General features: G+C 41.7%; 3 protein-coding genes across 6 annotated transcripts in view; 1 reads left to right on the top strand and 2 right to left on the bottom strand.

The window, feature by feature from the left end:
- The window catches only part of PGM3 (phosphoglucomutase 3), a 28,589-nt gene extending 26,236 nt beyond the window's left edge, over positions 1-2,353 (bottom strand). Inside the window, exon 1 of one of the 2 annotated variants that reach the window (XR_009005162.1) lies at positions 1,185-1,668. The gene's annotated coding sequence lies outside the window, so the exon portion shown is untranslated. Of the gene's footprint in view, positions 1-1,184; positions 1,669-1,798 lie in introns of those variants that run through there. The other variant, XM_007165007.3, reaches the window with a different exon arrangement.
- RWDD2A (RWD domain containing 2A) lies at positions 1,399-4,928 on the top strand. 2 transcript variants are annotated; one of them, XM_007165005.2, is made up of 3 exons: positions 1,399-1,443; positions 2,574-2,695; positions 3,753-4,928. In XM_007165005.2, the coding sequence occupies exons 1-3, from the start codon at positions 1,431-1,433 to the stop codon at positions 4,428-4,430; spliced, it is 813 nt and encodes a 270-aa protein (XP_007165067.1). In that variant the 5' UTR covers positions 1,399-1,430; the 3' UTR covers positions 4,431-4,928. The 2 variants fall into 2 exon arrangements, with proteins under 2 accessions (XP_007165067.1, XP_057383568.1); XM_057527585.1 differs by lacking the exon at positions 1,399-1,443 and having other exon boundaries at positions 2,495-2,695.
- Positions 4,929-13,452: 8,524 nt separating this feature from the next.
- ME1 (malic enzyme 1) overlaps positions 13,453-22,644 on the bottom strand; it is a 186,250-nt gene continuing 177,058 nt past the window's right edge. The window contains exons 13-14 of one of the 2 annotated variants that reach the window (XM_057527581.1): positions 19,068-19,166; positions 13,453-15,111 (exon numbers count right to left, since the gene is read on the bottom strand). In XM_057527581.1, the coding sequence (XP_057383564.1) occupies positions 14,944-15,111; positions 19,068-19,166 (267 nt within the window). In that variant the 3' untranslated portion in view covers positions 13,453-14,943. The remainder of the gene's footprint in view (positions 15,112-19,067; positions 19,167-22,644) is intronic. The other variant, XM_057527582.1, reaches the window with a different exon arrangement.

Genomic DNA, 22,644 nt, shown 5'->3' with positions numbered 1-22,644 from the left:
GGTCCATTCCCAACTAAAATGAAGATTCTACACCTAGATTCAGAGAATCCTACAAGGGATCATATCATTTTACAAATGGGAAAACTTAATTCTGGGTATCAGTTAAACAACCTAAATTTTACATGGGAAGCTGCTGAGAGACTGAGGCCAAAGGTCACATTCTCCAGTGGACTGGGGCTGCATACACAAAATATCTGGGAAATCTGTGTAGTTCTTCCGCTATTCCTCCCAGGCTACAGAGACCTATTCCCAAAGGAAAAGCAAAGCCTCCTCTCCAAGACCGCCCAGACCTCCCGATACACCTTGCAGTGGATTTTTGTATTTTCATAAGGGAGGATCAGGACACCCTTCTAAATTAAGCTCGGAAACTAGCAACATCTTCCTTTTACCTTTCATTTAAAAAATCAAACATCAGCCCTTAGCCCGCTAGTACTTCCTTCTCTGGGATACTCCAACCTTAAGTGGAACTTGGGGCTTCCAACTCTTGTTTTCTTTATTGTCCTTCACTGCGTCAATGAACAAAAGTTAAAATGTTTGCTTTTGTCCAGCTGGAAAAAGCTGGCATTCAGGACGCTAATTTAGTTTGGCCTAGAGCGATCAAATCTAGTTCACAAGCACGAAGACGTTTTATTAAAAAGTGACCGGTCGTCAATGTATCGTGATTATTTCTAAGGGCGTAAACCAGCTGTTACGTCCAAAAAGTCTTTAAAAAAAGAAGGAGTCAAGGTAAAATGTTTCCACCCTTTCATGCGTTTTAGGTCCTAAAACTACTTTCAAAGAGTATGTGAAGGGCTTTTATTGAAAGTATTTTCAAGTCCAAACTGTCCACTCTAAAAAAGCTAAGAACTTCCCTCCGTTCAGTCTTCAGCACCTCGTTAGTTCCCCTCTCCTCCCAGCCCCCGAATCGCCCCACGTTTCCTGGCACCCAGCCCTGAGGTCCCCACCTAGGTGATGGACGAGACCCCTTCCCCAGCTCGAGACCCTCGGGCCCGCGCCTCCAGCCCGCTCCCGAGCCGCAGGGGCGAGGAGGTGTGTCCCGCGCGGCCCGCGAGTCAGTCCGCCAGCAGGCCCGCTAACCTGGCGGTCGGCCGAACCCCTGCGGACCCGAAGGTCCCCTTCTCGCCGCCAAGCCTCGGGACCCCGCTCACCTCTGCCGGGAGACCCACCCCCGACCCCCCTCTCACCTCCACAGCGCGGACCACCTCCCCCGCGGCGGCGGGGGGAACCAGACTAGGCAGGAACCGCACTAGGGAAGTCGGCATCCGCAACGTGGCCCTCCGTGGCTTCCGGCCCGTCGTCCCGCCCCTCAGCCAATCACAGCGGGGAAAGACTCCGCGGGCCAGGCCCCGCCTCCTTGCCGGTCACGCGCGGCTCGCGCCTGCGGAACTGCGGATCCGCGTTGCGAGAGGGCTTGGGGCTGTTTCCTTTGAATGACCGGGAAGGGTGAGGCCCCCGCGGTGGCCCGGGGGTTGGGGCCGAGGGTCGCGGGCCCTCAGAGCACTGCGACCGGCAGATACGCAGCCCCTGACTCCAGATTTGGGTCTCAGAGGGTGGCAGGTCCCGCGTTCCTGGGAAGCCGGGCTTCCAAGTGGTCCTGGATGGGGGGTACCAGCCCCGATATGAGGCCTCTAACCAGGTGGTCCCGGCCCCAGTGAGCGCCGCCCGGCTTCCCACATCCCCCTGTCGATTCTCGAGGTTCATCTCCCAAACGTCTGATTCTGTGGAGCCTTCTCGTGCCCCGCCCCCTTCCCCATCCCCCCCGCCCCAGCTCGCACGAAACGTCATTTTATTTATTTACCTGTAAGACCCCCTCACTAAGCCTGGGCCCCTCGGGGCAGAGGCCAGGTGGATCCAAATCGCCCGGACTCACAGGATGCCGCCCGGGGCCAGGGTGGCTCCCGAGAAAGGCGGAAAGGCCCACCCGGGAGGGATTCGTGGCGCTGGGGCTGAGGGGCGGCAACTGGCGTGGAGCGCAGCTCGGCCCCGGAGACCTGGGAGCCGGGGGAGGCGGAGCTCCGCCCCGCCGGCACTGCGGGCTTCCCTCGCCGCAGCTGCCAGCTCCGCCCAAGCCCGACACCTGGGTGGGATTCGGAGGCTGGGCCCCTCGCCTTTCCCAGAATACAGGCTTGCAGAGCGTCTGCAGGTGGTGGTTGCCCAACCACCTGCAACGGAATAATTCGGAACACTTGTTGAGAGTCCGGATTCCCTGATCCAGATCGGAAGCGGGGGCTGGGGATAAAGGGACTGGGAATCTGAATTTTAACGACGTATCTTGGAGGATGTCGTGTATACTAGATTTGGGGGCCAGGAGGTAAAGCAGAAGAGTGTAAGTGTCCCGGTTTGTGCCCTTAGCTCTCGACGCGTAATAGCGCTCCTGCAAAGCTGCTTCCACGAAAAGGGAGCTGCGGGAAATTCCTCTGGACACCGCCGACGTTGACAAATCCAGTGTCCCAGGGCCCTTCCGGTTTTCCTGACAGGTTGATTTCAAGTCAGCATGTCTGCTTCAATGAAGGAATGCCTTCAACTTCAGCTGCTGGAGATGGAAATGCTGTTTTCTATGTTTCCTAACCAAGGAGAAGTAAAACTTGAAGATGTCAATGCCCTGACGAATATAAAGAGATATTTGGAAGGCACAAGGGAGGCACTGCCACCAAAAATCGAATTTGTGATTACACTCCAGATCGAGGAGCCCAAGGTAGGTGCCCTGAGTGGTTTTAATTGTTGCCAGGTGCCCAGTTTATATTGGAAACACTTGGAACCTGAGCTTCCTGTCCAGGAAGCAAATAGAGAATATTCCAGATGCATATATGGAATATTCTAGCAAAATATGGGATGCCCTGTAAGTTGTTTTCAATAAAGATCTTGAATTTTACATACATATGCACACCTTTTATACCAGTATGCCTAGTGTTTTGTGGGTTTTTTTCATAAATATGCCTAGTGTTTTTATTAAACACATCTTGCAGTCTTCTTCTGCCATTATTATTCTATTCACTCATCCACTTTTACCAATCTTGCTGTTGTAGTATGGACTATCTTGTACATATGTTATGATTTCACAAATCTAAATATTGTCTTTAGCAAAACTGGCTTTTAAGGAGTGAATGACCGTTTCTTTGATGGCACCGTGACACTGACAGCAAATACAGATAGAAAATCTAAATTCTGAAAATGAATTCACCTTCACCTTCTGATCCATTATCTCCAGCAACGTTGGCATAGCCCGAGTAACAAAGTGGACCAGGCATCTGAGAACCGCTGTGCTAGCTACTTCCCAGTCAGCCTCTGGTCGTCATTCCCGCAGAGGGATTCCCTGGCTCCCCAGGCTGGATGCATTCCCTCTGGTTCCACCTTTCAGTGGATCCGCGTACTTTTCTATGGCAATGCTTCTCACCTTTGCAATGAAATACTTGCTGTGGTATAATTGCTTGTTTAATGTCTGTCTCCTTCACTAGGCTCTCGGCTTCTTTCCATGAAGGGCAGAACTAGTGTCTAGCTTCTTCACTTCTTTATTTCAGCATAGGGTTCCTGACACGTGGTAGGTGTTGGATGAATATGGGAATGAGTGAATGCACACATGGAAGGAATTTATGTATGTGAAATTGTGTTCAGAAGATTGTGCAGTGTCTGGCGCATAGCTGACACGTAATAGTAGCAGTAACTATGACGTTGATCAGCATCGTGCAGTGGCCACGGATAAACTAGCTTACGTGATTTTACGGTACTTAAATCTATTTGATTTTCATTTCAAGGTGAAAATTGACTTGCAAGTAACCATGCCTCACAGCTACCCCTATGCAGCACTGCAGCTGTTCGGACGGTCATCCGAACTTGACAGACAACAGCAGCTCCTTCTCAACAAAGGTCTCACTTCTTACGTAGGGACTTTTGACCCAGGTGAGCTCTGTGTGTGTGCGGCCATCCAGTGGTTGCAGGACAACAGTGCCTCCTACTTCCTGAACAGGAAGCTCGTGTACGAACCGTCTACACAAGCAAAGCCGGTCAAGAACACATTCCTGCGAATGTGGATCTACAGCCACCATATATATCAGCAGGACCTACGGAAAAAGATTCTGGATGTCGGGAAAAGGTTAGACGTGACAGGATTTTGCATGACGGGAAAGCCGGGGATAATCTGTGTGGAAGGCTTCAAAGAGCACTGTGAGGAATTCTGGCACACAATTAGGTATCCCAACTGGAAACACATTTCCTGTAAGCATGCCGAAAGTATCGAAACAGAAGGAAATGGGGAGGACCTGCGCCTTTTCCATTCTTTTGAAGAATTACTTCTTGAGGCCCATGGTGACTATGGCTTAAGGAATGACTATCACATGAATCTGGGCCAGTTCTTAGAATTTCTCAAAAAACACAAAAGTGAGCATGTTTTCCAGATATTATTTGGTATCGAAAGCAAAAGTTCTGACTCCTAGGAAGCTATTAAGAGACCTATGCTTGTAATCTCGCTAAGTTAGTATTTCTGTTAATAAGACCAAAATAAAAGGACCAGTTAAGCATCATCTGTGGGGAACCTAGCTCCAGCATTTTCCCCTGGAAATGAAACACAGAAGGCTTTTAACTTTATAACAGTGCAATTGTGATGTTACCTCTATGTTCTTGTGTTAATTGAAAGCTATTTAATGGTAAATTAATAAAAACCTGTCAGTTAAACCAGTGAAGCTAATTTGATTAAAAAGGAGTCCAAAGCCCAGTTTAATGGCAGTCGTCAAATTGCAGCTCCGAACTCACAAATATGAATAACATTTCTCCTTTTCATGTTGCTAGCATGCAGGTGACACCCCACATTTTTCTAAGTCAAGTTTAAAATCAGAACAAAGAGAGAGCACGTGTTTACCACGTTTCTCACTTAAACTCCCTGTTTGGGGTTTTTTCTTTTCATAAAGCCAAATCCTAACTGTAATGGTGGTGACACCACGCCGTGTTGTTACATCGGTTGATTGACGGTACTAAGGGTCATGCACCAATGTTCTTGGTTGGGTTCTTCTCCACAGAACAAGATGTGGTTTCTGGTCCACGCTGCCCCACCAGTAGTGCGCATGGGTCTTCGTCCCTGTGCCAGTTCGCATCGCTCTGTGGGGCAAGGAGTTTGGGAGAGGACCAGTGTGGATGGCCCTGTACCATCACCTTCCTAGAGGACAAAAGGTGATGTCACTGCCATCTCTTCTGAAACTTTCAAGCTCCACAAGCTTCACCTGCCTTCTTCAAAATGAGAGTTTATTTTAACGATAATAGCTCCTATTTAAGCAGCTCTTGCCAAACCTTTTTATTACAAAGCATCTACCCCTCTCCAGGAATTTCTGGGAGTCTCACCTGCAGTAAGGGAGGACATGAGGTCGTGAGCTGCCTCTCTGCAGCTTCCTCTGGTTTCCCACTCTCTCTTTAGCTCCTACCGCCGTCTCCCGGGGAGCACCCCACTGATGTCCTGGTCCCCTCAGAACACCAAAGCTGGGTGCTGAAATGTAGGGACATGGAGGGGGTGCTTCACTCCCCATCTCGTGATGACGTTAGATGCCAAAATTCCTGCGTGTGCTGGTGGCACTTACAGAATCTTCGATGAAACGGTCCATTCCGGTGTCTGGTTTTAGTCTGTGTCTAGGGTGCAGACACATGTCCGGGCAGGGCCAGGACGTGACAAACCGCAGACCCTGCACTAAGCTGACTCTCCTAACCATGAGGCCTGGGAACGCGGTCCACGCTGTCCTTCCCTGCGCTCCTCTTAGCTCCTCAGAATGAGTCTCCTTTCACGGCACAACTCAGACCCTCAAACCAAGGCTCTTGTCGTGGGCCCGCCTTGCCTGCTTATCCACCTTGCCGATGCATGTGTTAATCCTGGCTTTGCATGAGGCTGGGACTCAAGCTGGGGCCTCACTTTCCCTGTATACAAAGGGAGGAAATAGGACTGACATGGCCAAAGACTCATTTCTCCATCTTTACCAGGACTGAAAACAACATAGTATAGGAGTTCAACTTCCCATATAATCTCCCCAAGGCCATAAGAAGTATAATTAGCATTCACAAGTTTTCAGGCCCTAAACAGATGTAACCCCGTTAACTTTTTTCCCTTTGAACTGAGACAGGAATAGATACCATCCACCTAATATGTGCCTAAGCCACTCAGAGAGGGTTTTCTATGATTAAATGAGCAAAAGTAGCCACGGAGAGAGAAGTTTAAAGAATACGGAACAAAAATTATTTACATAACTCAAATGAAGGGAATAAATTCTGGTTTATGAATGCTTTACTGCTTCTGGAGCTCTTTCTGATGATGATTTTTCAGAACCTACTTTGACAGGTCCAATAGGAGCATGTGCCAATGCTTTTTTCCTATCAGAAGCACTAATAATAGAAATGTAGGTTTCATAGAAAAAATATATACACACGTAATGATAATTCAAAGCTCGGCTTGTATGTACAGTAGATACACTTCTGGTGTTGTTTGCCTAGCCTGATAGGAACCAGCACCTCCCCTACCTTCCCCAAACACACACACACACACACACACACTTACTCTGGTGAAATGCCCCTTCTCTGGGAGGAGAAGTGATTGGAATCAAGCTGCCCTCTAGCAGCCTCCCGGAGAGATGGTTTTGAGCTCTTGCTGCTTGAATCCCTAATGCCACCCTCCTTTCTGGCCTACAGAATGCTCAGTTGGCCAAAACCTCCTTTGAGCTACCTAACATCTGCCCCCTTTTTTCCTTCAAAGTCAGAATCAGTCTCTATTGCTTGTAATCCGAGAATCCTGATGATGTATACATTATATTTTTAAATGGCTATTTGGAAAGGATGCTCATTATAAATCCGTGTGTCTTTTTTTTTTTAATGTAATTAAATCAGTATTTCTTCAAGTATGTTCTCCCTTGTCGGTCTATTATGTTAGGCTAAGGGCTGAGGATACTCGCATAATGGATTGAAGAGTGGGCTGGATGAGCTGATGGACCATAACATAAGGACTTCGAAAACATCCCTGTATTAAATCAGAAATATGTTGCCTGTGAGTTTCTATGTATGTCTGCTTACATGCCATCCTTCTGAGAACTTGAGAAGGCTTGGAGGGAGCCCATCTGAGGTCTTCACAGAACCCTCTTGAACAGGACAATTTTCTTTCACTTGCTTTTACCTCAAGCAGCCCAGTAGTAAGTTGAAAGAATAGGTATTTTCTGAAGAGGGTACGGTTTGCTCAAAAATCCTGGTTTTATACAGAATCCTGATTTGCCTCAAAACTCTAAGCCCACTGGATCTCCCTCAAAGGGTCCATATGGTAGACCCACTTTCACTGCAACCTGGATTGGCCGGAGAAACTTTTCTTCCGAGCCCAGTTAAATCTAGAAGCATTTGGATCAACCCATAAATGGGCTTGAGCATCGCACATAAAATTCAAAGAGGCCCGCCAAACACTGAGGCTCCTCCTTAGTTGTAGGTGGCAGAGAGCACACAATTTTTTCTTCACTATGGACAGGATATTCCAACATATACCAAAGACCAGACCACCACAAAGTTGGCTGAGGTGGCAGGATCTTGTGCTTTCCCAGGATGTATCTTCTACCCCTCAGCACGATGTATCTTACCAGGTATCCAGAGAAGCTCATGACACCTGTGCTCCAGGTCTTATGAGCATATATCATCATCAATGTGTTAGACCAGCATGATGCCCTGTACAATGGTGAGATGATCGAAGTCTGGTATCAAGAATTATATTCTGGCACACAGAGGGTTAATGGAACATTAAGAGAAGACAATCTTTAATGTGGCTTATTGATAAACTGACACTACAGGTGCCCTCTCCTTACTTGAATAAAGAAAAAACAAAAAAGCACTGGCCAAATTAATTGCTACCTACTGATTTGCTCCAAGAAAGAGAAGTTGTCTGACAACAGCTACAGTTAGAATCGGCATCTGATTAAATTAATGAACCTAATGCTGTCACTCTTCGAGCCCTATCTTTCTCTTGCACATGCCAAAGATCATTTAAGTCTGGATGTGATAAAAATCACACCCTTGCTGCTTCTAAAGCTTTTGATGGTGGGACTTACCTTGGCAAATCATTTGGTACTTCTTGCCAGAATAACTCTTCTTCTATGTATCATGGATCCAATGTGGGGATGTTGCCATAGACAATGAAGAAATCAATTCTGCCTCTTCACTGGGAAGATAACTAGACGATAGATTCATTCCTATAGCATACACTTTGTCCAGTAGATCACAATGGTTTCAGAAACTTGTATTTGTTCAGACTGTTGCCAGATGATTTCCCAAATGCCTAGTGGTTTCCTTTCTGTAATGCATTGTTACCCTAGTAAGTGGAGCCTCAAAGGAAGATTTGGGAAACATATTTATGATATTACAGAGTTCTTCACCTTAGGGGTCTTTCATTTATATCTGTGCATGGCAGTTTGGTGAGGGCCTTGATACTCTGTCTTGGTGGCTCTGGTCAGGCTTTTCCACTGTTACTGTTATACATATCAAGTAGGACTTACATGGGTTGTCCACATTTTGGTCCTAAGCCAAACTGACATTCAGCTGATATGCATTGCTGTGGCTGTATCAGTTGTATACACCGGCATCTATTTTTCTTGATCAAGACCTGTGAGGTCCTAGTTCAATTTTTCAGGATCATTTCAAGCTCTGGGACCCTGTGACTTACTGGCCCCCACCAAAGATTTCTGTAGGCCAAACTATTCTGATTACACTGGACGTGATCCCTACTATGACAACTGTTTCCACCTTGTCTCCAGTTGTTAATTACTGCAAAGTGCTGCTTTTTAAGCCTCTAGTAGCCCCAAGATTCTGACGTCTCTATTGAAATAAGGGGCCCATTTTAACTACAGCATTTCCCAGCTTATAGAGAAGAGTCATTAAAATGCTTTCCATGTCCTCCACAAAATATTAGCAAACCAAATTCAATAATACATTAAAAGGATCATACACCATGATCAAGTGGGATTTATTCCAGGGATGCAAGGATGGTTCAACATCAGAAAATCAATCAATGTGATACACCCATATTACCAAACGAAGGATAAAAATCATATCACTTCAATAGAAGTAGAAAAATCATTTGACAAAATTCAATATCCATTTATAATAAAAACTCTCAACAAAGAGGGTATCAAGGAAACATACCTTGATGGTATATATGACAAGGCATATATGACAAGCCCACAGCTAACATTATACCCAATGGGGAAAACTTGAAAGCTTTTCCTCTAAGATCAGTAACAAGGATGCCCACTCTTGTTATTTTTGTTAACAAATTATTGGAAGTCCTAGCCAGAGCAATTAGGCAAGAAAAAGAAATAAAAAGGATCCAAATTGGAAAGAAGTAAAATTGTCTCTATTTGCAGATGACATGATATTATATACAGAAAACCCCAAAGACTCCACAAAAAAATCTGTTAGAACAAATTCAGTAAAGTTGCAGGGTACAAAATCAATATACAAATTCTGTTGTATTTCTATACACTAATTAATAATGAACTACCAGAAAGAGAAATCAAGAAAAAGAATCCCATTTGCAATTGTATCAAAAAGAACAAAATACCTAGGAATAAATTTAACCAAAGAGGTGAAAGAACTGTACACTGAAAACTATCAATATAAGACACTGATGAAAGAAACTGAAGACACAAATAAATGGAAAGACATTATATGCTCATGTATTAGAAAAATTAACATTGTTAGAATGTCCATACCACTCAATCTACAGATTCAGTGCAATCCCTATCAAAATTACAATGGCATTTTTCACAGATATAGAAAAAACAATCCTAAAATTTGTACAGCACAACAAAATACCCTGAATAACCAAAGCAATCTTGAGAAGAACAAAGCTGGAGGCATCACACTCCCTGATTTCAAACTATACTACAAAGCTACAGTAATCAAAACAGTATGGTATTGGAATAAAACCAGACACATAGATCAATGGAACAGAACAAGCGAGCCCAGAAATAAATCCACACATATATATTGTTTAATTTATGACAAAGAAGCCAAGAACATACAATGGCAAAAGGACAGTTTCCTCAATATATGGTGTTAGGAAAACTGGATAGTCGCATGTATAAGAAGAAACTAGACCACTGTCTTACACCATACACAAAAATGAACTTAAAATGGATTAAAGATTTGAATGAAAGACCTGAAACCATGAAACTAGAAGAAAACAGGTGGTATGCTCTTTGACATCAATTCTGGTGATGATTTTTTGGATTTCACACCAAAAGTAGAGGCAACAAAAGTAAAAATAAAAAAGTGGGACTACATCAAACTAAAAAGCTCCTGCACAGCAAAGAAAACCATCAACAAATGAAAAGGCAACCTACTGAATGGAAGAAAATATTTGCAAATCACATATCTGATAAGGGGCTAATTAATATCCAAAATATATAAAGAACTCATCAAATCATTAGCAAAAAAAAATCTGATTTTAAAATGGGCAGAGGATTTGAATACACATTTTTCCAAAGAAGATATAGAGATGGCTAATATGTATATGAAAAGATGTTCAACATCACTAATCACCAGGGAAATGCAAACCAAAACCATGAGATAACATGTTAGAATGTCTATAATCAAAAATACAAGAAATAACAAATGTTGGTGAGGATGTGGAGAACAGGAAACTTTGTGCACTGCTAATGGGAATGCAAACTGGTGCAACCACTATGGAAACAGTATGGAGGTTCCTAAAATATTAAAAATAGAACCACCAAATGATCCAGCAATCACACTTCTGGGTATTTGAAGAAAATAAAAACCAATTTAAAAAGATATATACAGCCCTACTGCAGCAATATGTACTATATCCAAGACATGTAAACAACTAAGTGTCCACTGGCAGATAAGTGGATAAAGAAAACACACACACACACAAGCTATAAAAGAGAATAAAATCTTACCATTTCCAACAACATGGATGGACCTCAGGGGCATTATGCTAAGTGAAATAAGTCAGATAGAGAAAGATAAATACCATATGATCTCACTTATATATGGAATCTAAAACAAAACAAAACACAAACAAGCTCATAGATACAGAGAATAGATTGGTCGTTGCCAGAGGTGGGGGATGGAGGGGTGGACAAAATGGGTGAAGGGGGTCAAAAGGTATGAATTTTCAGTTATAAAATAAGTCATGGGAATATAATGTACAGCATAGTGACTATAGTTAATAACACTGTACTGCATATTTGAAAGATGCTAAGAGAGTAAATCTTAAAAGTTCTTATCACAAGAAAAAAAACTTTTGTAACTAGGTATGGTGATTTACTGTGGTGATCATTTTGCAATATATACAAACATTATTACCTTGTACACCTGAAACTAATATAATGTTATATGTAAATTACACCTCAATTTTAAAAATGCTTTTCATTGATGCTACTAATCCCTTCACCAATCTATTTCTCAAGGCCTTAGTGAAAGGAGGTTCACCAATAGGTCCTCTTGGGAGACTTAGGAGATCATTAGGATTAGGATGGTCAGATTGCACATGACAAATCCACTCCCATATCCCCAACTTTGTAAATCTTTGAATACTTTTATATTATCTCAAGGAATGTTTGTGTTCTCAATTTCATTTAATGTGTGTCATTATCAAGTCTACATTTCAGTCAACTAACTGAACCAACAAGCAGAATCATTTTCAGCTGCTCAAGGCAGCACATTAAATGCAGGATCTGTGGCAAGTGCACCCCCATCAGTCAAGTCTGCCCAATCCCAAATTACACTTTTCCATCCTCAGTACAACATTTTCAGAATTCCATGTTTTCCTCAGATGTTGCCAATGTAAATGAGCAAAGTCTAGACTTCTTTTGGTGGGAGTCTTCTCCTCCTGGGTTTGCCCTCTTAACTGTATCCACCACAGCTCCTCTCCATGCTGGTCTCTGATATGATGCCTATAGAGATCGTGAGATGTCATCTGGGAGGAGCAGGAGGAGATGGAGTGAGGTCATTACCGGATCTTCACCTAAGGCAGTAACAGCCTCTTTAGGCAGGAAGAGCTCCCGTTTTGATGAGCAAGGAAGGACTTGCCAACTGTGCTGGTTTGCCTGGGGATGAGGGGTTTCCTGGGACACAGGACTGTCAGAACTCAAGACTAGTTTAGGGTGTCACAAGTCCTCCAAATCTCCCTACCCATAGATCTCCATTCCAAATCAACATCCTCCTGTTTCCTGGTCAATACTCTTCACTTTCACATGAGAGTCCTGGTGAGGCTATGAATGCAACTCCTGTTAAAATCTGGCAACCAGCAGGATGAAGTATGACCTTGGGTTTCTGTTACTTCAGCCTTATAGCGAGTAAGGGAGAAGAGACTCTTTTAGCAAAAGTAGATGCATTTTTTTCTAGTGTTTATACGGTGACTTGAGCTGAGAATTTAAGCCTTTGAACCTAAACTATCGCTTTCTTTATGAATCCATCTCTGTAGAAGCAACCAACCTATTCCACAGTCCTGGATTTCCTCACTTTATACTGTTATATGGCAGCACCCACTTATCAGCCAAAACCTTCCTATCCTTAGATAATGCAACACATCCATTTTTTACTTCAGGTTTCTGTTTTGGGGGTCCCAAAGATATTTTGCTACATTAATTTTTATTAACTTTACATTTTTACCATTCGTATTTAGGTCTTTAATCCATCTAAAGTCTTCCTTTTTATATAGGGTGAGGTGGTAGGTCCATGAGGTAGGTCAGCTGTCCCAATCCTGTTACTAAACACTCTATTCTTTATGTGTTGATTTTTGTGCTAATTCTGTAACTGATATATTCAGGGGGTCTGTCTGTGAGCTGTTCTATTCCATTATTCTATATGTTCTCATGACTTTGATGTATATGCAAACATCTTTGATGTAAATGTGAAAAAGCTGGAGGCTTAGTATGAACAAAATGATGTAAAAATATCTCAATACTTTCTATAATATTCTGGATATGTTGGTTTAAATAAAATATATTAACATGAATTCCACCTGTTTCTTCTTTTTATGAGGCCACAGGAATTACTCATGTGACTCACTTTGTTTTTTTCTGCTTCGACAGTGCTGTTCTAACTGTACTCTAGTGAATAGAGAACAGACTACGGAGAAAGGTAAACACGGATTTAGAGTCCTCCTCCTTCACTTATGAGCTCTGTGGACTTGGCACATTACTTAAACTACCTACTTCCTAAGGGAATTGTGGGGACTACATTAAATAGGGTAAGGTATATAGACTGCCTGGTACCTGGTTAAGTAATCATCCAACGTTCGTTTCATTATCTTTCTCTGAGGACAAGGAAGTAGCTCATTCATAACAGTATACAGCAAATATGACTACACATATATTAAATGCGTGAAATTCGCTATTGAAATATTTTTAAAATTCCAAATTCCCTATCATATGACTGCCAAGACCCAGCATTGTCATTTTTAAGTGTAACAATATCTTAAGAAAAAAAGACAATTATTTTATAATTTTATTCATTCACTGTTTCTAGGCTTTAATAAATCTTTGCATAAGTAAATACATTTAGTTAGAGCTACAAGACAACATGGAAACTAGACGAGAAATAGGCATTCCGGATCTTTTCAAAATAACTATATTGAGGAAACCCTTGACTAAGCGTTACCATCAGAAATACCCCCTACTCCTACTGACACCTAAAACAACTTGTGTAACCTTCAACTTTCAATGAAATCATGTACTACTATAGTTTACCTTGAACACCTTCTTACACTCTTTAAAAGCATTACTTCAAAAACAAAAAAGTCTCCATATAATTCTATAAATAAATAGTAAATGTTACTGCACCTGAGCTTAAGAATTTACAGTTATTTCCATTGGTTCAATTATTAACTTCAAAAGTAAAACCTGAAATTAACATTCATTTCTGGGCTGTAACTACTGATAGTAATTAGAATATTTTAATATCTGATGTAAAGATAATTTCTGATATTGGGGAAGTGGTTACAAAACTTTCTTCAAACCCAGAGGAAAGTGACTTTGCTGTAACACAATGAGCTCTTAATTACCTGAGCTTATCAAGGGGACTTTAGGCCAGGTCACTCAGTTGGGAACCCAGCTTGCCTTGACTCTGGGGATGTCTGTCTGAAGATGTCAACTCCACAGGCAGCCCTTTCTCAAGGAGCTCACCCACTCTTCTCAGCTCTGCCCACTTCTCAGGCTGTGCTCAGCTGAAGGCACCAACCTCAGGATAGGGCCATGGTCCACAAAGGCCCAGCAGCAATGGTGTGGAGCTGAGACAGGGTATTTGGTCTGGGGGAAAGAAAGGTGCTTTTACGAAGGGATTTCTGACTGAGGACCAAGGTGATAAGGAGATGGAACAATGTCGAAAGAACATTAAAATCTAAGGCTGCACAAGGCATTGTAAACAGCAGTGGTCTTTCTTAGAAATGTTAGAATTCAGCTGCACAAAAAGAACAGGTATAATCTAGGATTGGAGTAAGAATACCTGAGGAGTTGTTTTTCTCTAGGCAACAGAGTAAGTGTTGTTTCTGTTTTTAGCAAAAGTTCGTCTATGCCTAAATTCATTTTGATCTTTTTTTTACAAAGTAGATTTTTAATAAAATGAACAACAAAAGAATTATGGGTTTTAATACTGATATCAATTTATTACTAATTTTAGTCTTCCCCTTAGCTCCCTATATAAAAATGATGGGTTTCTCAGTAGTAGTTACAATAGCTTTTAAACAGAACTTGGGCAAAATAATTAAGATAGAAACCATAAATAACCATAAAGTAAATGAAGCAAAATTGTCTAGTGAGATGTTTACCCTAAAGTATATTAATATTCTTCCATAAATTTTTAGATTGTAAAATTATCTTACTCTAGTATATTATGAATCATTATAAAAGATTCCAATCTTTGAAAATTATGAAAGATTTCAAGACCTTATTAATGGAGTTAGAAATATCAGCTATTAAGCTACTAGTCAAGTTTGGTCTGTATTTTCTGGGCCTCTTCAGGCCAAGAATAACAATCGGGTAGAATCTGCTCATAATCAGTGCTATACATCTGAGAGTAGACAAATGCTTCCTTGTTTTGGGGTTCAGGATAAACTGTGGCTGTCTTTTCTTGGTATGCATCTTTCACAATCTAGAAATAAGAAAAGAATATTAATTATTTTAATGGATAGAGAAGACGGTCAGCACATGTCAGAAATTTTTAATCTGTTTCATCAACAGATGAATGGATAAAGAAGGTATGGTACATATATATATAATGGAATACTACTCAGTCATAAAAAAGAACAAAATAATGCCATTTTCAGCAACGTGGATGGACCTAGAGATGATCACACTAAGTGAAGTAAGTCAGAAAGAGAAAGACAAATACCATATGATATCACTTATATGTGGAATCTAAAATATGACACAAATGAACTTATCTACAAAACAGAAACAGAATTACGGACATAGAGAACAGACTTGTGGTTGCCAAGGGGGAATGAGGGGCCAGGGAGAGACGGATTGGGATTAGCAGATGCAAACTATTATATATAGAATGGATAAACAACAAGGTCATACTGTATAGCACAGAGAACTATATTCAGCATCCTATGATAAACCAAAATGGAAAAGAGTATGAAAAAAAAGAATGTGTATATATATATATGTTTAACTGAATCACTTTGCTATACAGCAGAAATTAACACAACATTGTAAATCAACTATACCTCAATTAAAAAAAAAGAATTTTTTTATGTATCAAAAAATTAAGTTCTAATTTATATCTTATCTGTTTCCAAAAAATTAAGTGTATTATAATAAGAACACATAATCACAAAGAAGATATAAAGTGAAAATGCAATTATAAATCATGTAACAAGAGTAGACTACGATATCAGCAAGAAAGGAAAGTGTGAATAGTACAGATTTACTCATGGGTGATCCTACCAGAATTTCTCAGATAAGTCAGTCTTAACAGCCTTGAAATGACTTGACTGATAATTAACTGAACTAAATACCTTAAAATCCCTGCTAAGTTTGAACTCAGATACCCTGCAGTTTCAGCAATCCCGATTCCGACCACGGCCTCCTACGGAACCTCTTTCTCTATCCCAGGGTCTCCTGATTCTAATCAGCGGGGCTCTGGAGCCAGTCTCCGTGCTCTGTGCCTTGCTGGTATCACAGAACCTTGTCTCCACATCTCTGTGGGGAACGCTCAGTGCTGGCTTTCTCCTTTCAGAGCTGTCTCCTGCCATGTCATTCTTTTCCTAACCTTACTTGGGTCCATGTGGTTGCACATTATGCTTTTACCCTTTAAAAATCAAAAACGAACTAAAAAAATTTTGTCTCAAATCAATTTCCCCGAAGTCAATTTCAAACCTTCCCGTGTCAAGTCTCCATTTGACTCTCATCACTCTGCTGAGAAAATTCCAACTGATCAAAGAGAACGATCTCAATTTCTCTTTTCCTCAACTCAAACTGTCTCCTCCGTATCTTCAAACATTCTCTTCCCCTGCTTTCGTTGAAGAATGGATTCTCCCTGTTGTCAAAATTAATCACTCCATATGTGCTCTTTAATTCACTCCAGTTTTTAAGAAAGCAATCATTAAGGAGCTACTTGTATGACAGACTTATTTGAATAAGTGTGATTTTGAAGAATATCAGAATGATTAAGTATCTCTACTCAATGTAAAATTATGCATTTATGAAAAAATTAAAGTTATAAAGACTGTGCTGTATTATGGAAAAATATTTATGAAAAAAGCATGATCAAAAGTATGTGAATACACCCTTACACGTTATTACAACAGTGTTAGAAAAGAAAGCAAACAAATGAAAACAGACTGCAAGCAAACACACACGCCAAAATGATGACAATGCTTGTTTTAGAAAAGTAGAATATCAGGTATTTTCCTCTTTTCTATTTTTCAGAGTGCCTATGATGTGGTATTACTATGTTTTTAACAGATATTCTTGAGTTACAATTCACTGACCATAAAATTCAAGTTTTAACATATAATCCAATTACTTCTATAAATTCAGAGCTGGGCAACTGTTACCACATCCAGTTTCAGAACATTTCCATCACCCCAAAAAGTTCCCCTGTGCCTCTTTTGCAAAGGCTGTATCACTTTTATAATAAAATGTTCTGTTTCATTCCTGACACAAACTCTGCGGAAATCCATTCCTCTTTCTGCTCCCAGGACACACTGTATTAACGATGCTCTCTCTCAGTGAAATCTTTACTCTCTCCTTCTCGTCAATGCCAGACTCTCTGGAAGACGAGAGCTTCACCTGTTACCACATGTAGATGATCCCCCACCTGTATATCCAGCCTCTCTTTAAGTTTGAGTCATCACCATCTACTTGTTAGAATTGTACATTTGAACGTATTGGATTGGCCCAAAAGTTCATTCGGGTTTTTCTGTAAGACGTTACGAAAAACCAGAACGAACCTTTTGGCCAACCCACTGCCACAGATACCACAAACCTGCAGTCTACTTATATCACCTTCTTTCCTGAAGCTGATTCTTTGTCCAGGTTTCCCAATTTCTGTTTATCCACTCAGCGTTCGTTCCTCTTTCTAGTTGTCATATCTGAGTTTTTCATACTCTCCTGCTGTCCCTCGTCTTCTTACTTACCTCTCTGATCATATGCTACTCCTTTGCACTGAAACCTTCAAAATGAACTTAAAGTGATAATGTGATGTTCAGTGTATTAATAATTCAAACTAGTTTAAAACTAGTAGATACAAATTAGGAGAAAACATAAGCATACTCTTTCCTAAATAGATAACCAGGCAGATTATCTGAAGTTTTTTTTTGAAGGATTACTTGGCTTTTGAAGCATCTACCCTGAATCAACAAAATAAATCATGACATATGAAATCTAAATGGTGTTGTTCTGATACACTTGCTAATAGCTTTGGTTTTCAGCCAGGAGCAAATTTGCCTCCAAGGGGACATCTGGCAATGTCTGGAGACATTTTCGGTTGTCACACCTGTTGCAGAGGCCACTGGCATCTGGTGAATAAGGGCCACGGATGCTGCTAAACATCTGACAATGCCCAAGACAGCCCCCGTGACAAAGAGTTACCCAGACACGTGTGCAGAGCATTGAGGCTGAGAAACCCTAGTTTCAACATATGACGACTATCGTGGGCTGAAATACGTCACCTGAAAATGTTGATGCCTTAACCTCTAGTACCTCAGAGTGGGGCTGTATTTGGAGATAGGACCTTTAAACAGATAATTAAGTTAAAATGACGCTATTCCAGCGGGTTCTAACCCAAGTTGACTGGTGTCCTTGTAAGAACGGAAAACTTGGACACACAAAGAGACCCCAGGGATGTGCAAACATAGAGGAAAGGTCACACGAGGACCCAGCAAGAAGGTGGTCATCGACAAGCCAAGGAGAGGCCTCCAAAGAAACCAGACCTGCCAACCCCTTCATCTTAGATCTCTAGCCACCATGAGAAAATAAATTTCTGTTATCTAAGTCACCCAGTTTGTGGCAGTTTGTTATGGCAGCCTTAGTAAATGAATACAACTAGGCTGCAAAAAGAGTCAGTTTCTCTCTCGTCTTAGTTGTAGAAAATGTAGGTTCTAATTGGCTAGTTCCTTGAAGAGCTCACCCGCCACCCCAGCCAGCTTTGAGTTCTCTGTTCTCACTGTTTCGCTTTCTGCCCAGTATAATCAACTGTGATTTTCAAGGTGCCACACATCCAGAGAGACATGGATAAGGCAGGTGGTTCAAGGTCTGTCACTCTACCATATGTGCAATACTGTGGTGACTATCTCAGTGTCATATGGAAGATACCAACCAAAAAAAGGCCAAGTGGAGGAGGCTTAGCTGAAATGAAACCCTGATGAATTATCTGAATTATGGGAGAGAAAAAGGATGGGGAAATTAATGATTCAACCCATTTCTAAGGATCAAACATAGTTCCTAAGCTCTGCCGAAGCACCAGGCCTCGTTTCTCTGACTTCTGACATAATAAGTTGATACAGATATTTCAAGGAAGTGGATTTTTAATACCTAAACATGCACATTCAGCCACAGGTGGAAGGGAAAATAATGAGGCTTCAACAAGAGTGGTTTTACCTTTTCTGCAATTTTCAGAGAAACATCTCTAATGGTGTCCAAAGGAGGATAAAGCCGGCCCTCTTCCAAGTGTTTATCTGATACTTGCTGAGCTATAACCTTAAAAAAAAAAAAAAAAAAAAAAAGAAAGACCAAAAAAATACTTCATACCATAGAATGTGGTAGTTGTGAGGATAATGGTGAACGGTCGCGGATAAAAGCAGATCCCATTAACGCCATCACCCAATTGCATCTCTCCCTTTCTCAAGGGAAAAACTGAGCTCAGAGAGGCTTGGTGACCGGTGGGAGAAGACAAATAGTGAAATAGATGGGGATGAGCATCTGGGTTTCCTCTTAACCCAGGTTCCTTTGCTATGGTACCATGAAATGCTGGCAGCTTTCTTGTTTGATGCACTAGAGGGACGGGGGAAGAAGGGTAAGGAAGGCAGAGGAGGATGAGAAAAGTGATGGAAACGGACCCTGAAAACAGAGGAGGAGAGGCTGGTCAGGCCTTGCTCCCAGCTCACATACTCCTGCACGGGAGGCAGAGCAGGAGGCTGAGAGAGCTACTTCTGACTCGCATGGCAAGCAGGATACAGATTCTGGATTATCCAAATCACCTAACTAGCCTCAGCCTTGGCTGTCCCCAAGCCATTCCCTATCTCTAAAGGAAACAGTGTAGACATGAAAATGGGCTACAAGGGTAGATCTTATGTTAAATATTCTTATCACACACACATTCATAATAATAATAAAAAGGGTGGGAAAAAACTTCTGGAGGTGATAGATTTGTTTATGGCATGGATTGTGGTGATGGTTTCAAAGGTGTACACTTACTCATCTCTAAATTCATCAAGTTGTAAGATATATGGCTTTTTCTTATGTCAATCACACCTCAATAAAGTAGCTTAAAAACATGAGGCAAATTGACATTATGTGCTTCCTGATGTGATTCACTGAGAAGGATTCAATTATTAGGCAAACCTAAACCAAACCCTATAACCATACAACTTAAATTAAATCATGAGGAACACTGTAAAAAACAACTGGCCTGTACTCTTCAAAATGTCATTGCCACAAAAGAAACAGAAAGGCTGAAGTGCTCTTGCAGATGAAAAGAGTAGTCTAGAGGCTATAAAGGTCCTTTTTATGGATAACTGGCAAATTTGAATCTGGATTATACGTTAGATAATAGTATTATATCAACGTTAAAGTTACCTGGGTTTTCAGTTATCCAGTGACTTACATGAATCGCTTTCCTCCAGATGCCGTTGTCAGTGGGGATCTCTCTAGAGCCCTCTGGGCAGATAGCAGAAAGGGTGGGGGTGAGGAGAATGCGAGAACACAGAGCAGGTGACTTAGGAGGAGGGTGTGAGGGTAGGAGGCCCAGGTTTGCCTCCCAGATGTGAACAGGAGGGAGGGGACAGTGTTCCAGGCTGCGTACAGACCGCTCAGGGCCAGCAGGGCTGACCCCAGGGAGCATCAGAGGTCCAAGGGACTGTCCAGAGGACCGAGAAAGCCAAAAATCTCTTTGTGATATAAAAATGCGCAGGAATAGTCTTTGAGATTGGCGCCAATCCATGAGATTACTAGCTCCATAAGAGATCCAATTAGTACTTTGACAATAATCCTAACAGCTACTAGATTTGGGGTGGGCAAACAAAACATTCAGCTAGATCTCTTACATGCTACTTTTGTTAACTACAAAATATCATCTAGACAAGAACGTTCTTCTTTTTGCCCCCTCTAGAGCTGTGTCTGTGGTATTGTATTTATTCTCACTGATAAATACTACTGACTACTAGTTCTATTTAATTCAATAAGTATTTACTAAGTTTCTGCTACGTGCTTTAGTATTGCACTAGTGCTACTGGTGTTTTGAAAGAAGTATATGGGAGACCTTCCGTCTTTAGAGAAGATAACATACAATTTAAATATAAGGCAAGACTTGATTGTTTAATACGTGAAACTCTCGAGAGCATAATACAACTAGGAATCAAATGAAGTGCTTGCTAAAGACAGCCATGGCTAAGGAGAAAGATCAAAGTGAGTCAGAGAGGCCACAAAAGGACCCAAGGACGAGGTGGGACTTAAGCCGCGACCTGAAGACAGGCTTAGACAGGTGGGGAGTGAGTCTCGGGGTTTTCCAGGCAGGATGATACACAGGGCAGTTACATATGGGTGTTCACATGCCTGGTGTGTTTAAAGGCTTTGGGTTGAGGGCGGATAAAAAGAACATCAGGTTTCTAAGCTTCGGTGCCTGCTTAGAAAGGGGGTGTCACGAACAGAAATGCGGATATTGAGGGCGAGGAGAGATAAGAAATGGTTTTCCACATCTGTATTTAAGGAAATAGCAGGGCATTTTGGTGGAAATACCCATCAGGTCACTGGAGATGTGGTGAAAGATAAGAATAGGGATACACAGATTTGGCCCCTTTTAGGATGACGAGAATGGAAATAAGAGAATGCGTGAGATCTCTGAAAGTAGACTTTAAAAGGAAAGAGAAAAGTGAGGACAAAAAACTGAATACTAGGAAGAAGCTTAGTCGAAAGGAACTTGAGGGACTTCTCTGGCGGTCCAATGGTTAAGACTTCGCCTTCCAATGCAGGGGTAGGGGTTCGATCCCTGGTTGGGGAGCTGGGATCCCACATGCCTTGCGGCCAGAGGCCCAAAACATAGAACAGAAGTAGTGCTGTGACAGGTTCAATAAAGACTTTTTAAAAAATGGTTCACATCAAAAAATCTTAAAAAAAAAGGGGGGGGGGGAGACTTGAAAGGGAGACAAAGAAAACAATGAGGTGGCATGAAAAACAAGACTATCGTGTTGAAGCCTAAGAGGAGAACGGTGGAAAGGCCAAGATTCAGCCGGAGAGATAGCTGGCTATGATAAGAATAACACCAGTAACCTCACCACGTCTTACTGTTTTCCTTCAAAGGTGTTTGAGAGTGATTATTACTTTCCCTGGGTAGACTTATGGAAAGACTTTTTTATTCATGAAATTTGTCACTAGAGGGTGCTGGAGTTATTTAGGAAAGAAAACACTGGCTTCCACGAGTAAAAAGATCATCTTTCTTCTTCTGATGTGTCTGGTATAAAAGACAAGGACTACATTTCCCTTAATGTAAGAACAACTTTGAAAAGCCCCCCTAAATAATTAGACATCTACTTGGCTTTACAAGATTTCTTGAGTCAAAGAAGCTCTAAGACACCAGCCATCATGCTTTTAATGCAGTGAAGAAAAAGAAAGGCGCTTTAGAGCTGGCCGACCTCTGTTCTCACAGAACGACACCAAGGCGCGAAACCCCGGGTTTAGGCTCCTTGAGATCACACCAATAACATAAAAATCTTTCACAACGCCAAGAATAGCCTGTTTGCATGATGAAGATATGTGAACATTAATCAGGTTTTATTTGGTTGGGTTTAGTTAGCGTGTTGTACAGTGGTTTAATTTTGAGAGAAGAAATTCACTCAAATTTCTCCTTCATGAATTGCATCCTCCTCAGACGTGTCAACCAGGTGAATATTCCGATTACCCAAAGCTCATGATTTTACAAATATCGGTCCAACCACTGTATCATCCCCCTGAGGTTTGGGAG

This window comes from Balaenoptera acutorostrata, chromosome 14 (genome assembly GCF_949987535.1).
Source record: "Balaenoptera acutorostrata chromosome 14, mBalAcu1.1, whole genome shotgun sequence".
Lineage (NCBI taxonomy): Eukaryota > Metazoa > Chordata > Mammalia > Artiodactyla > Balaenopteridae > Balaenoptera > Balaenoptera acutorostrata.
This window is presented reverse-complemented; position numbering and strand designations above follow the sequence as displayed.